The sequence below is a fragment of the Mustela erminea genome, chromosome X (genome assembly GCF_009829155.1).
Source record: "Mustela erminea isolate mMusErm1 chromosome X, mMusErm1.Pri, whole genome shotgun sequence".
Taxonomy (NCBI): Eukaryota; Metazoa; Chordata; class Mammalia; order Carnivora; family Mustelidae; genus Mustela; species Mustela erminea.
In genome coordinates, this window is record NC_045635.1 from 84834143 (window position 1) to 84847396 (window position 13254).

Here is a 13254-nt window from a genome sequence, read left to right on the forward strand (position 1 = left end):
TATTTCCTGTATTGCTTTGTGCAACTTATGAATATTCAGTCTTCTGAACTAGTAGGTCAGGCCTGCCAGGAGCCTTCAGGGAGAGATCATCTCACAGAAGACAAAACCTTTGTCTTTAGACCTAAGGCAACTCTAACTACAGCTTTTTTTTTTTTATTCCAACTGGTACCTTGGTCCAACTCCAAAACGGCCTCATCTTGTCCAACCTCTAATACAGAGGAGGGGTTCTGGGGTTGAAAACAGAAGAGGCTGTCTTGCTAGGAACCCTGCAAGGTATCGTGGCCCAAGCAGTCTTACCTGTGTGAAGGGTCCCCATGAAGCAGAGAGGTTTCAAAATACAGAGTGAGGAGTTCAGCCCACCGGGGACTCCAGGAAAGTGAATGGATTTTGACACCCAGGGCAGACCCCAGTGCACCAGGAACAGTGAGGGCCAGCAGAAGAGGCCGCAGATGCCCAGCAGGCATGGCAGAACCCAGGGGAAGAGAGGGCAGGACTCAACCAATACTGGCATGAAGCCCCCCCACTGCCTTGCCTACTAATGGACTTGTTCCTGAGCACAGTTGAGTCGTGTCAGGGCCCACCCTCAAATAACTGATGCTCTGCTGCGGGTTGGGGTTCTATATGCACAGGTGGGAACAAGAGTCCACCAAGCCCAGCTCAGTCACCTCATTTCTTCCTCACAGCAGCCCTGCGAGCCAAATGTTTTCCCCGTGAAAAAGACTGAGTCTTAAGCAAGTATATCTGTAATAATTGCCAGTTTTATTCCTCTGGCTAAGAAATCCAGAGGTAACTTGAGGTTTACATTTTTTTTAATAGTTCTTCCATCAAGAGTTTAGGTGCCCCCATTGCCCTTATAAGCTGGTTGCAAATTATTTAACTCTTACTTATAAAACTTTAATTCTTTTTGTGTGTGTGACATGTGTTCGTGAAAAAAAATACATATAAGCATAAAGAAAAAAGCTCACGCCACAAAGAAATAAGCAGTTACGTTTTTGATATATGTCTGCATGTAGAACACATACCCACACAAATTTGGGATTTAATCCTACATATGTGAGCTGATACTAAATATACCGCTTTATAACCTGTTATGTTTTACTTTACAATATAGAACGAATATATTTCCATGCAAATGTGTTAAACTTTCCAATTGAAAAACAGACCTGGAGAATGGGTCAAAATACAAAATCCAGTGAGATGCTGGTAACAAGGAAACTACCTAAAACAAAATTTCACCAGATGATTAAAGTAAAACGAAGGTCAAAGATACATCAGAAAACACTAACAGAAAGAAGCAGGGGCCAGATTTTAGTATCAGACAAAAAAAGAATTCAAGGCCTAAAGCACACAGGGTAAGGACGGCTGCGTGAATGTCTTTGCTTCCAATGCATCATCACAAACTTGTTTCTTACTCTTCTAATCTCTTCCCTAAGCCTTTCCAACTCATCTACTCCTCTTATCATTTCTTCAGGGTCCAAATGCCTCACAGGAGTGTCCTCTTTAAACCCCTGGCCAGGCTGGGTCAGCCCTCCTCTAAGATTTCCTTCTGCTTCCTGGCTTACACCTTCTTGGGAAGGTTGAGGATTTCCATCTGCCTCCTGTGGTACATCTTCCGAAGGGCGGTCTGCCTCCGTCTTTGGCATGTTCTGTGGTTTTCCTTCATTTTCTTCACAAGACTTTTGCATGTTGAGTATTTTTCTGTTATTTCTTTTTTAATAAATTAATCCTAGAAAACAAGGAAACAAAACAACTAGATGCCAGACAAACAGACCAGCCGCCAAAGTATGGGTTCCCAGGGAGACTGGCCTCATCTCATTCAGGTCCCTAATTGTCAAAGTTCTCCAACTGGAGGAGGCTAGGTCCTCAGACTCAGAACTCCCCTGACTCCACCCCTTCCTCCACCTCCCTTCCCTCCCCCTCTTGCTCCAGCTCCATCTTCCCTCCTCCCGCTCCAGCCCACCATTTCCCAGCAGGCTCTGCTTACAGGCCGCTCCCAGCCCAGAAACGCGGGCGGCGCGGAAGCAATTAACCCCCTCCTTAGACGCTGGTCTCCAGTATTCCCGCCCTCTCGGGCTTTCCCTCGCGGTCCCAATCTCCCGCCACTCACCTGAGATCTGCTGGTGCAGTCTCAGGCCTCCCCTCCCCCTTCTACGTCTCTCCAGCCTCCCCCGCTCCCGCCCCATTTCCGCTGCAGGCTCTGCAAAGGCCTCCAGCGCTTAATCCGGATGGGGAGAGGCTGTGGCGACCCCAGGATATGCTTTGGTGTCATCCACGCACTCCCACTCCCACCCCCATCCCTACCCGAAGGGACCTGAGGCAATTGCACTCAAACTGACCTGCAGGGATCCGGGCGATTTTCCTGCCTCCTTCCCTCACTCGATTTGTGTTGCGCCCAAGAGACCAAAGAGTCCTGCAGACCGACAGGAGTGCTTGCTGAGCGAATAGGCCAGTACCTGAATCACCGGTCCTTTTCGCGATTCTAGGCCTTACTCGTCTAAAGTTGTCCCACGTCCTCATCCTCTCCTTCCTTTTAAGGCAACCCCGCCCTCCCTGCCCCGTGCCCACCAGTTCCCTGCAAGCAGGGAGTGGGAAACGCACGTTATTTCCCAAATTGTTTCTGTGTCTGTGTCAACTAGCCACCCTTCTCCCTCTCCACCCTCACCCCCACCCCCACCAAACAGCCCAAATTTCCTGCACAAAAATCAGAGTTTGGCGGACTGCAATGTTGGGAAAACGGCGGCGACCCCGCCTGGCTTCTGCTCTCTGGCTCCTAGACCGGAGGGTCCCCAAGGCAGCGCCCGCTTTTACACTGACCTGAAAGAATCCGAGGCACTTTTCTCTTTCTCCAGCAATACCGAGCGGCTACAGGGAAACAGGCCCTGGACTATAAGGACTTCTGCACACGTCGACTCCTGGTCACGTGAGGGTCGCGTCATCAATGAGCTCCAGTCTTCGGTGACCCCTCCCATTTAACACTGCAGCCCGCCCCCTGCATTCCCTCCACTTGATACTGTCAATCTATTTTCGTATTTGCCAATCAGAGACAATAGAACTGGTATCTTCTCCCTGCAGTTGCTCTTCGCCTTTCTTGCATTGCCAGGGAGGATCGGCCTTTAGGGGTTAATCGACCATTTCTCCTTCTTTGGGGAATTATCTCTTTCTCTCTCTGCTTCGAAGTTGCCCACCTCCCCTTCTCCCTGAGACCTACAGTCCACCATTTCCCCAGGAATCCCATCCAGCATTAAAATGGGCGTGGGTGATAAATGGGGGGAGAGGGGGTAGAGGCGCTAGAGAAGAATGTGGGAGTAAGAGTGTGGGATTTTTTTTTTTACTAGTTCTCTTGAATTTTTTCAATGTTTTAATCACGATATTAAATGATCACGATGTTTTAAAAAGAGAGGCCACATCATATTTGACACGATATGGAGGACAAAATAGTTTTATCAGTTTTTAAGACTTTGGAAAAGTTCCCTAATGGCTACAAATGAAATGACAGTTCTCACAACGCACTGATGTGTTCGAAAAAAATTTTTTAATCTTATTAAAAATGCACCTTTAAAAAAAAAACTGACTCCCAGATTAATCTGTGGAAAGAAGCCCTCAATTTTATATAAATAATCCACTATTTTTTTTTCTGGTTGAATTCAGGTTATCAAATGTTAGATGTTTGGCCTTTTCAAGGATGACTGCTGGATGGCTTCCACTTGGGTTTCAAACAGGCTTCAGACCGACATTTTATGTCCTCTAGGATCTGATGCCTTGTTAATCAGATGAGTCCCCAGAAAAACTTGCTTTCCTCAGAGTGAACTTTATTCTGAAATGCAAGTAAATAAATTGGAAAACAGTTTTCATACACTCACAAAGCCCTCAGAAAGGAGAGAGTACCGTGTATCTCACCGTTTGGTGTGAGGCTTATTAGCAGGTAAAATTTTTATTCATTCATGGCACTCTGGAGATAGTCTGGTATCATTCACTTTGTTCCATTAAAAAAAGAACTATCAACATACATAATTGTTATGATCAGAAGCAGAGAGAGTATCACTGCTGAAAAAAATATTAATTAAAAGAAGAAACGGGGGGCGCCTGGGTGGCTCATTGGGTTAAGCCTCTGCCTTAGGCTCAGGTCGTGATCTCAGGGTCCTGTTATCGAGCCTCGCATTGGGCTCTCTGCTCAGCAGTGAGCCTGCTTCCCCCTCTCTCTACCTGCCTCTCTGCCTACTTGTGATCTCTCTCTTTCTCTGTCAAATAAATAAATGAAAAAAAACCCTAAAAAAAAAAAAAAGAAGAAGAAACTGATATCCCAACAACCCATTATCCAGTGGTACTTGGAAGTGTGTTGTTGCCAAAAATGGCATTCTGGCCAGTGCAGCCGGCTGGAGAATCAGGAGGAATTGAGGGGATCTTTTGTCTAGGATGGTCACTGTAGAATACGGCAGCCAACTGCCTAGGAAAGGAAGGGTTCAAAAAATAAATACTTTTGCTGGTTTAATGTCTTATCATTTATATTTAAGCATGAAGAATTTATCCCACAGTTGAGGGATATATTTTGTTATTCAAGAGAGAGTTTTAATGTAAATATAGCCAATAAATTGTAAAGATATGATCATTAACTACCACCAAATGTTTCCATTCATTCTTTGCTGAATGTTACATTTAATAGGGGACAACTCTGATTCTTAAAAAAACTATTAGCATACAACAAAATTGACCCTTTTCTGTGTGTGTAGTTCTGTGAAGTTTAACAAATGTACAGATTTGTGTAATCACCACCACAATCAGGATGCAGTTCAATCTCTCCCTCCAAAAAAACTCCCACATGCTACCCCTTTGGAGTCATATCTTACCTCCCTTCTCTGAACTCTGGCAACCACTGATATATTCCCAATTCCTGCAGTTTTGTCTTTTGCAGAATGTTACATAAAAGAAATCTACAATACATCACATTCAGAGACAGGCTTTTTTCAATCAGCATAATGCCTGGGAAAGTCATTTAAGCATTTCCTGTAGCAAAAGCTCATGCTTTTCTTTGGCTGAGTAGTATTCTCTTATATGGATGTTCTGGTTTATTTATCCATGTACCCACAGGCCATCTAAGTTGTTCTTCGTTTTGAGTAATTATGAAAAGAGCTGCTATAAACCTGTGTGCACAGGTTTAGGACCTTATTTCCTCACTCCTGACTGTCTGGGAAACTCCTTCTCTGACCTATCTGCTGCCTTCAGTGCCTCCCTCTCCAATTTACCTTGCACCTTACTACCAAATTAAACTTTACTCTTCTTTATTCTTAGCTTGTTATTTTCCTACTCTAAGGCCCTGGATGGCAACCCCACCATCAGAGAAGTAAATCCTACTTTACTCATTCTGACGTTCAGCATTGATCTGAATTGAACCTGAGGATACATGTTCCCTGCCTTGCCACACACTACTCTACCACATCAAAAGGAACTCTCATTCATGGTTCCCCAAGTATTCCTTCTTCTCTCATTGTCCTCATGGGTCATTTTTTTTTCTCTTGCCCTATTTCAATTGCCCTGTTGCCCTCCACTTCCTCCTAGATCCTGATCCAGTTCATTCTTAGGAGCCCAGACTTCATCACCCAGCCTCTAAAGTCACCCCACCAGGAAATGATCCCCCCTTTCCCTATCCATGCTGTACAATGGTCGGCACCCCTCATATTGCCCTTGGGAAAGATTGCCTGTACCTTTGCCCTTTCCTGTGAGTTTAGGGGAAGGGCATATCTAACCAGGCAGATGGTCAGAGGTGGGCTGAAAATGGGGTGTGGGGAGTTAGGCTCCAGCTCACATGCTGCTTGAAGGGCTCTTGTAATTTTTAATGGTCCATCTCCCAGAAGTCTTCAAGTTTCAGAAGAAGCTATTTGCAGATTGACTCACAGATGAAACTTCTTTCTGTCTGACAAAAATTAGAACAGAAGTTTCATTGTTCCACCTCTGCTTATTCTGCTTACCTGTAGTCAAAACAACTTGAACACCATTCTTATGGAGCTATCAATAGAGAATATTGACCCTGTTTTCCTAAATACTCATAAGAGAGATATCAGTCACCTTACTGGTACACACCCAACAGCCAGATCATACAGGCCTTTACCTTCATTGCTGTCCCTGAGCAATTTCAGTGCATCAACAGAACATGTAACTACCCTTGAAATTAATTTTATCACAGTAGCTTATAAGTATAAATACATTTTTGAAGACAATAGTATTATATTAAAGTAAAAATTCTTTTTAAAAAAGAAATGGAAAAGATACACATATTAATTTTAATAATAAAGACATGAATTCTAGGAAGTAGACACCCTGAGCTTCTGACCCAATGAATGTCTGTTTTCCCAGGGATAGCTCCAAAGCCCCAAGTTCTCCAGGTGGTGTGAGAGGAGAAGATAGGAGGAAGCATTTTACCAGCCAGGAGCTCTTATACAAGACTGTGATATCCAGAATATTTTTTTCTATGTTCCCTTTGGAAGTCACTTCCCTGGTGTTTCTTTCTGAGGCTCTATATTCAGCAACTCCTCTTGCATTTCTTCATTGCTGTTTCAAAGCTCATCCCATAGCAGAGCTTGAGACAGCTATTCCTCTCCCTTACTTCTCTAACATATTCTATATGGGTTGAAAACATCGTTCCTAGCATGGCAAGATCTGCTCCAGATCCAAAGGTTTGCCTGCATAGTGCAGACTCAAGTGGCCACCATCTAAGATGATGTACCCTTTCAGAGCACAAGAAAACACAACACAATAGGTCTCTGTTCCACTGAGGGTAGTCCGCTCCTGTTCTGATAAGTAGAGCATGAAACCTTGATTTCCAATTAAACTGTATCTGTTTCAGAAAGTAAACTCTTCTACCATCCCTCCCTATGATGTTCCCTGATATTTGGAAATTTGGCATGCATAAGTTTCCAAAGTTTCACAAACTATTCGGAATACCAATTGGCCATGTCCAAACAAATGAACCTAACTCAAAGCACAACTTCTACGATACTTTTCATCTCTTCCAGATGATTCTGACCACTTCCTGAACTCACAGCTAAATGCTACACACATTGCGAGGGGCGCCTGGGTGGCTCAGTCGTTAAGTGTCTGCCTTCCATTCAGGTCATGATCCCAGGATCCTGGGATCCAGCCCTGCATCTGGCTCCCTGCTGAGCAGAAAGCCTGCTTCTCCCCCTCCCACTCCCCCTGCTTGCGTTCCCTTTCTGGCTGTGTCTGTCAAATAAATAAATAAATAAAATCTTTAAAAAAAAATAAATGCTACACACATTGTAGATTATGGTGGCCAAAAGTTTCTAGTTATCAGGGCTTAAGGCTTATTATGAATTGTTGTGAACCTGAAATGCTGGGTCATAACCACTACCATTTCAAATGTCCCCATGGTATCTGTGTTGGCTACAGTAATTGGAATCCCTGAGCTGGACTGCTTAGACTTTTAATATGTGACAGCATGCTTAAAATCCACCTCAGCTAGATTCTCTAGATTGCTTTGTGTAATTAAGCCTTGCAATCTGCATCTGTGTAGAACCTCTTCTGGGTTCAGGGGAGGCACATTTCAGCTGCAGTAAAAGCTTGGGCCAGGAAACATTTTTCTGTGTCACAAGCTGAGTTGGGGAGAGAAGGTCCCTGCTGTATGTAGGCTGAGTGCTTTTAAAAATTAAATTCATGATGAAAAGAAAGTCTGTGCTGGCCTCTTGATGCTGTCTTGCTTGCCTGCTCTATATTATCCTTTAGACCCCATATTTTCCCAACCTAACACTTTCACCCTGTTTTGTTGACTTTCTACTTTGTATCCCTCACTTATCTGAAAATGCCATCAGCACAAAAACTTTATCTGGTTCAACTTTGTCACCATTCCAATGTTGAAACATTAAGTTGGTGGAAAAATTTAAATTTGCACCGATATGGGAATAATTAAAGAAATTATCCATACTGTGGAAATTGTGCAGATATAAAAAGGAATGAAACAATGTGCATATGAGTGACATTGAATGATATTAACATTATATTTTTTGAGTAAAGAAAATGGCAGATCAGTATTTAAAAAATATTGCTTCATGTACATACACACAATAAATATATATATATATTATATGTATATAATATATATGCACACATCTAGTTTATTAAGTAGTTACAGTTTTCTGGCATAACGTGGACTGGTTTTCTTTTTTCTAGTAATTACTGTCAACCGCAGTCTGTCAAATTCTCCCTTTCTCCCTGAATAATGAATTCATGTAATGACATTTCAGTTTGTTTCCTCAACTGTTTGGTCACTTTTGTTCATGAAGAGAGTTTTGTTATGGGTTCTTGAAACTCAGCCCGGTATATTTTTTAAACTTTATGCTTTGAAATCATTTTAGTTCTAAAAAAGAGTTTTAAAGACAGTACAAAGCATTTCCATATACCCTATCCACAGTTTTACCCAGTAATTATGCTACATTTATAAAAACAAAGAAATTAACTTTTATACAATACTATTACCTAAATTACAGACTTTATATAGATTTCTCCAGGTTCCCTACCAATGACTTTCTTCTGTTCCAGGATTCAACCAGGATACAAAATTGCACTTAGTTAACAAGTTTTTTTAGTCTTCTCTACTCTGTGACAGTTTCTCAGTGTTTCCTTATTTTTCATTACCTTGGCACTTTTATTTATTTATTTTTTAAATATTTTATTTATTTATTTGACAGAGAGAGATCACAAGTAGGCAGAGAGACAGGCAGAGAGAGGGAGGAAGCAGGCTCCCCGCTGAGCAGAGAGCCCTATCCGGGGCTCGATCCCAGGACCCTGAGATCATGACCTGAGCTGAAGGCAGAGGCTTAATGCACTGAGCCACCCAGGCGTCCCACCTTGGCACTTTTAAAGAGTGAGGTATTTTTCAGAATTTTCCTCAATATGGGTTTGTCTGATATTTTTCTCATAATTAGACCGGAGTTACTGGTTTGGAGGAAGAATATCACAGAGGTGAAATGCTATTTTCATTACAATATCAGGCTTGCATGATATCAACATGACTGATCACTGGTGATGTTAATTTTGATCACTTGGTTAAGACGATGTCTGCTGGGTTTCTCCATTTGTAAAGTTATTGTTTTTCCCTTCTGTACTGTATGTGTTAGAAGCAAGTTACTAGGTCTAGCTCACATTAAAGAGGGGAATTAAGTTCTACATCCTGGAGGGTAGAGTATCAAAGAATTTGTAGTTAAGTGTTTGAAAACAACCATAATAATTAATAAATATTTGGGGTTAGATCATTTGAAGCTATGCAAATATTCTGTGGATTTTGCCTGTAGTGATTATTACAGAGATGTTCTGATAGTAAATTTTTTAAGATTTTATTTATTTATTTGACAGAGAGAAATCACAAGTAGATGGAGAGGCAGGCAGAGAGAGAGAGGGAAGCAGGCTCCCTGCTGAGCAGAGAGCCCGATGCGGGACTCGATCCCAGGACCCTGAGATCATGACCCGAGCTGAAGGCAGCGGCTTAACCCACTGAGCCACCCAGGAGCCCCTCTGATAGTAAATTTTTAAATTACTCATTGTCTTCTACATTTGATACTTCCAAACTACTCTGTAAGGAAGATTTGTCCTCCCCGCCCCATTTACTTATTTCTACAACTACTTGTTTCTATCACTATGACTCATGAATTTTTTTTATTAAAAACATGTTTAAGAGGGGGGTGAGGGGCAGAGGGAGAGGGAGAGAATCTTTTGTTTGTTTGTTTTACTTATTTTTCAGAAAGCGAGAGACCACAAGCAGGGGGAGCAGCAAGCAGAGGCAGAGGGGGAAGCAGGCTCCCTACAGAGCAAGGAGCCCAATGTGGGACTCAATCCCAGGACCCTGAGATCAGGACCTGAGCCAAAAGCAGACACTTAACCTACTGAGCCACCAAGGCATCCCTAAAGAGTCTTTAAATCTTTGGGGTTATAATTCAATATGATCATTATTTGGCTATTTGCCCAAATTATTCCAGCGTTGGACTTTAGGGTCTCTTTCAGTTTGGCATACCCTCATTCTTTTTCTGCTTCCTTGATTTCTGGTACTACAAGATGTTCCAGATTCATCCTGTATTTTCTTTTTTTTATCCCAATAATCAGCCATTTCTCCAAGCAATCTTGGTTACTTTTATTGGATAATCATATTTAGTAATTAAGATCTAAATGCAAGATATTTTTGTTGTGATTGGAGTGTCATTGTTCTAGGACTTCTCAGCTGATAGAGCAAGGAGATGTATGTATGTTAAACATGGTTTGTATAAAGACATGCTTACATTTATTTATCGTGTCTGTATCTCTCTCCTTGTCTCTCCCTCCCTCCCTCTTCTTTCCCTCCCACATAAGTTCATACTTATACATGTAACTCTAGTCCATTATGACAAATATCCATTTATCTTTCTCCCCATTTATTACTTTTATTTAAGTAATCTCTACAACCAGTGGGGCTCAAACTCACAACCCCAATATCAAGAGTCACCTGCTCTTCTGACTCAGCCAGCCAGGCTCTCCAATCTCTCCACTTATTTTTTTAAAGATCTTATGTAGGTACTGGGTATTATACACAAACGATGAATCATGGAACACTACATCAAAAACTAATGATGTACTGTATGATGACTAACATAACATAATAAAAAAGTAAAATATTAAAAAATTAAAAATAAATAACAATTTAAAAAAAGATCCTGTGTATTTATTTCAGAGAGGGAGAGTACACATGCCCACATGTGTGCATGCACACACACACACAGGGAGAGTGTGGGGCGTGGAAAGTTGAGTCATGGAGGGACAGAGGGAAAGGAAGAGAGGGACCCTCAAGCAGACACTCCACTGAATGGGGAGCCCGATGCAGGATTCAGCCTCAGGACCCTAAGATCATCACCTGAGCCAAAATCAAGAGTTGGATGCTTAACCAACTGAACCACCCAGGCACCCCCCTCCACCTACTTTTAACTTCTATCACTGACAGTGAGAAACATGGTTCTTCTTATATAAGATTTATTTACTTATTTATTTAACCTTTGTATATAGTTAATTTCAGAATTATTATCATGTATCCTTGTAATTTTCCCAACCAGAGCACAGAATTTATGTACAGCTTTTTTTGTCCTGAGCCTTAAAACATACAGCCAAAACACTGTTTTCTAAAGCAACTTGACCAGCTCTTTTTCCCCCCAACTTTTCAGTGAGGTTAGGGCATGCATCTATCACACAGTGCCTCGGGTGTTCATGATATATATTTTTTAATTCTTTTGCTTTTAATTTATTTGTCAATCCAAAGTTTGTCTCCTGGGCATACCCAGGCATTCCTATTCTTAGCCCAATACAGCTTTTCCCCCATCCACCTCCTTTGTGTTTTAATTGGCAGGTACATTTCTGCTCTATATGTTATAGACAAAAATAAGAAATTACAAATGTATTGTTTTAAACAGTTGCTTTTCAAAATCAGTTAAGAGAAGGAAAAGGAAAAACGTGCTTTTAAAATTACTTAATTACCTGTATGTGTGCTTAGTTTTTCATGGATTCAAATTATTGTCTGGGGTTATTCACTTTCAGAACTAGAGAACTTTCTTGTGTTTTGTAAGGTGGGTACGCTAGCAACAGATTCTTTCTTTTCTTTTTTTTTTTTATCTGAGTATGTCCTTATTTTGCCTTCATTTTTGAAAGATATTTTTGGTGAATACAGGATTGCTGGTTAGCACTTTGTATCTTTGAGCAGTTTGAATATGTGGTCCTCCTTCCTTCTGGCATCCATTGTTTTGATGACAAATGAGTGCTTACTCTTACTGAGGTTCTCTTATAAGTTAGGAGTCATTTTTCTATTGCTGTATTCAAAATTTTCTGCTTGTCTTTGTCTTTTGACATTTTTACTATGTTTTGTCTGTTTGCCAGTCTCTTTCATATGTCCTACTTGAAATCCACTGAGTTTCCTGGATATGTAGATGAGTGTTTTTCATTAAATTGGGGAAGTTTTCAAATATTATTTCTTTGAATTATTTTCTGACCCCTTTCCTTTTCCTTTTGGTATTCCCATCATGTGTATAGTTGGTGTGATTAATGGTGTTCCTTATTTCTCCGAGACTCTGTTCATTTTCCTTTTTTCACTCTCTTCTTTAGATTACATAAAATCTATGAATCTTAGACTTAACAAATTCTTTCTCCTGCTAGCTCAAATCTACTGTTGAGCTCCTCTCATGATTTTTTTTATTTCAATCTGTACTTTTCAGAACTTCCACTTGTTTCTTTTTATATTACCTCTTTATTGACTTTTTTTCTACTTGATGTAACGTTGTCATCATACCTGCTTTTATTTCTTTAATCACAGTTTTTTTTTCATTCTTTAAATCTATTTATACTGGCTACTTTGAAGTTTTTGTTAAATTTAACATCTGGTCACTTTCACAGACCTGCTTTGTTCCTCATATATGGGCATACTTCCCTGGTTCTCTTCATGTCTTACAATTTTCTCAGATAATACATTTTATCAACTCCGAGAACTGGTCTTCTTCCTCTGGGGCTTATTAATATTGTTGTTCGCTTGTTTGTTTCATGACTGGTTCTTTTAGTCATGTCCATTTCTTCCCTGTTATGTGAAAACTCTTACATTGCTCCAGAGAGGGTACAATGTTGGGTATGCCCACAGTCACTGTGGGATGAAAGTGGTTTTGTCAGTCCTCTTCACTGACTCTTTCCCTGAACATGTGTAACTGTTAAATCTCTACTAAGAACTGCTCTATTGCTCTATTGTTTTAGAAAATGCACTGGGACATAAATTGCTTCACAGATTTGTGGTATGACATTAGAACTTCTTTTCAGAGATCGTTTTTGAAGTCATTGTTCAATGTTTGTTTCAACTTCAGTAAAGCTCTACTTAGCTGTCTCTTTCCCTAATTCTCTGGTGAACTAGCTGCCTGACATTTAGTTACATCTCTAATTAATCTACTGACCCCTTAATTGCATTTCACGATAATCTTCATATTTTTACAGTGCTTTTAATCTTCAGTTTCTCTATACTGTGTGACAGCTCCTTTGGAAAGGGACTGGGTACTCTGTTTAAAAGCCTGCCTCTCCCACTAGGAAAAATCTCTTGATACAAGGCTCTGGAGCTAGGGATTGACATAGAAGCACAGTTTTTTCTGACACTCCTGCTTTAGGATATGTGCATTTGACTGAAGATGCACAGTACCTTCAAGTCCTTTTGGCTTGCCTCTCCCAGGCAATGGGGGCCCCAATATTCTCAGCACACTGTGC

At 41.1% G+C, this 13254-nt stretch overlaps 1 protein-coding gene across 1 annotated transcript; it reads right to left on the reverse strand.

The window, feature by feature from the left end:
• Window positions 1–738: 738 nt before the first annotated feature.
• TCEAL8 (transcription elongation factor A like 8) lies at window positions 739–2944 on the reverse strand. Its single transcript, XM_032331171.1, has 3 exons — window positions 2815–2944; window positions 2337–2410; window positions 739–1726 (listed from the first exon to the last, which is right to left on the reverse strand). Exon 3 carries the CDS (start codon window positions 1683–1685, stop codon window positions 1332–1334), a length of 354 nt encoding a protein of 117 aa, XP_032187062.1. The 5' UTR covers window positions 1686–1726; window positions 2337–2410; window positions 2815–2944; the 3' UTR covers window positions 739–1331.
• Between the last annotated feature and the right edge of the window lie 10310 nt (window positions 2945–13254).

Bases quoted from the DNA above. Each gene is read 5' to 3' on its own strand.
- TCEAL8 (XM_032331171.1), bottom strand. From the start codon at position 1,685: ATGCAAAAGTCTTGTGAAGAAAATGAAGGAAAACCACAGAACATGCCA.